The sequence below is a fragment of the Erythranthe guttata genome, chromosome 10 (genome assembly GCF_056151865.1).
Source record: "Erythranthe guttata isolate IM_541 chromosome 10, IM_541, whole genome shotgun sequence".
NCBI lineage: Eukaryota > Viridiplantae > Streptophyta > Magnoliopsida > Lamiales > Phrymaceae > Erythranthe > Erythranthe guttata.
In genome coordinates this window covers 17,169,604-17,171,076 of record NC_142542.1, presented here as the reverse complement: position 1 = coordinate 17,171,076, position 1,473 = coordinate 17,169,604, and the positions used below count along the sequence as shown (strand labels likewise).

Sequence of the window (1,473 nt, the reverse complement as noted above, 5' to 3'; positions counted from 1 at the left end):
ATATATATATATATATAATATGTACACAGAATAATATTACATTCTTGAAGATCATTAATAACCTCCTCCTAATTACATCTTCAAAGAAATAAAAAAAAAATTATAAGAAAATTTATATCCGATAAAAATAAAAATAAAAAATATTAAAATTTCGAAGGTTCGAACCTCTTCGCAGCAGCAGCAGCAGCAGCAGCAAAGTGTCTCATAACATCAACCTGAACTCGTAGCGAAAGGATATAATCTAGGGTTTCTCTAATCAACGAATATTCGTCAGATATTCTCTCTCCTCCAGGTACAAGTCTTTTAAGCACGCGCGTCCTCTTCTTCACTAACTTCTTGGCAATCGAGAAACTACTCGATTTACGTACAACTCCTCTCGTCGCTTTGTGTCGATGGCTTCTTCTCAAAATCCTCTTGCTGCAGTTGTTAGTGCTGCTGGTAACCGAGGCGGCCGCCGGTTTATTCTTTCGATCAGAAACTAATTTGCGGCCGACTATTTGTTCGACCAAGGTTCGGTTGGTCGACACGGCGTCGTTCATAACGGATTGGCTCCAGCGCGTCGATTCGTTTCTAGTCGAAGCGATGGCCACGTCAGCTGATAGTTTGATGGCGTTCTTTCGGTCCAAAATCGTCATTTCCTTGTTGAGGTTGCTGCATGTTTGGACACCCTTTATCCATTTCTTCAGGAATTCTTGCTTCAGCGATGAATTATTCGACATTCTGCAGGGACATCATATAATATAATTAATCCAGGAAAATAATTAATATTAATATGTATAATTAATATGTATTCAAGAAAGGTCAAAAAAGTATTATTAGTACTATAGTTTTGCAGAAATTAAGACATGTAATTTTAGTTGTACGAACTTACCTTGGTTTCATCGAAATTATATTGCAGAAGATCAATGCATGTGAGATTTTCTTGGGATCCAACGAAGTGTATTATGTACTACAGCAGAAACAGAAGATAATTTCAGAGAGAGAAAGAAGAGAGAGAAAGAAGAGAGAGAGAGAGAGAGAGAGAGGAATGAGAAGGAGAAGTGAAGTGAAGAAAAAAGAAAGGGCATTTATTTGGGTGAAAGAAGCAAAGTGTGGTGGGGGCAAAAACAGAGAGACACAGCACATGCGGCCACATGCAATTTCATGGCCCGCATGTCAAAACCCTAATTAAACAGACTGTTGACATTTTTTTTGGGAGAATATATTATACATTTGGCCTCTCATGTTTGGTCTGATTCCACTTTTGGTTCCAGTGAACAAAGTTCACCTCCAAGTTTCAATTTTAAACTGTTTTGGTCCCCGTCGTTATATGTCCGTTTCCATGTAACGGAAAACACTATTTTGGAGCCAAACTCGAAATTTAGAATCTCTTTGGGGCTGGGAAATAATTAGAAATTTAAAATATACTACTTATAATTAAATTTTAATATTACTATACTTAATATTATTAATTTTTTTATTATAAGTAGTATA

At 36.4% G+C, this 1,473-nt stretch overlaps 1 protein-coding gene across 1 annotated transcript; it reads right to left on the bottom strand.

Annotated features, from left to right (window-relative positions):
• Positions 1-1,047, bottom strand: LOC148767716 (transcription factor IBH1-like 1). Its single transcript, XM_088824791.1, has 2 exons — positions 872-1,047; positions 1-720 (listed from the first exon to the last, which is right to left on the bottom strand). Exons 1-2 carry the CDS (start codon positions 880-882, stop codon positions 144-146), a joined length of 588 nt encoding a protein of 195 aa, XP_088680917.1. The 5' UTR covers positions 883-1,047; the 3' UTR covers positions 1-143.
• Positions 1,048-1,473: the final 426 nt, after the last annotated feature.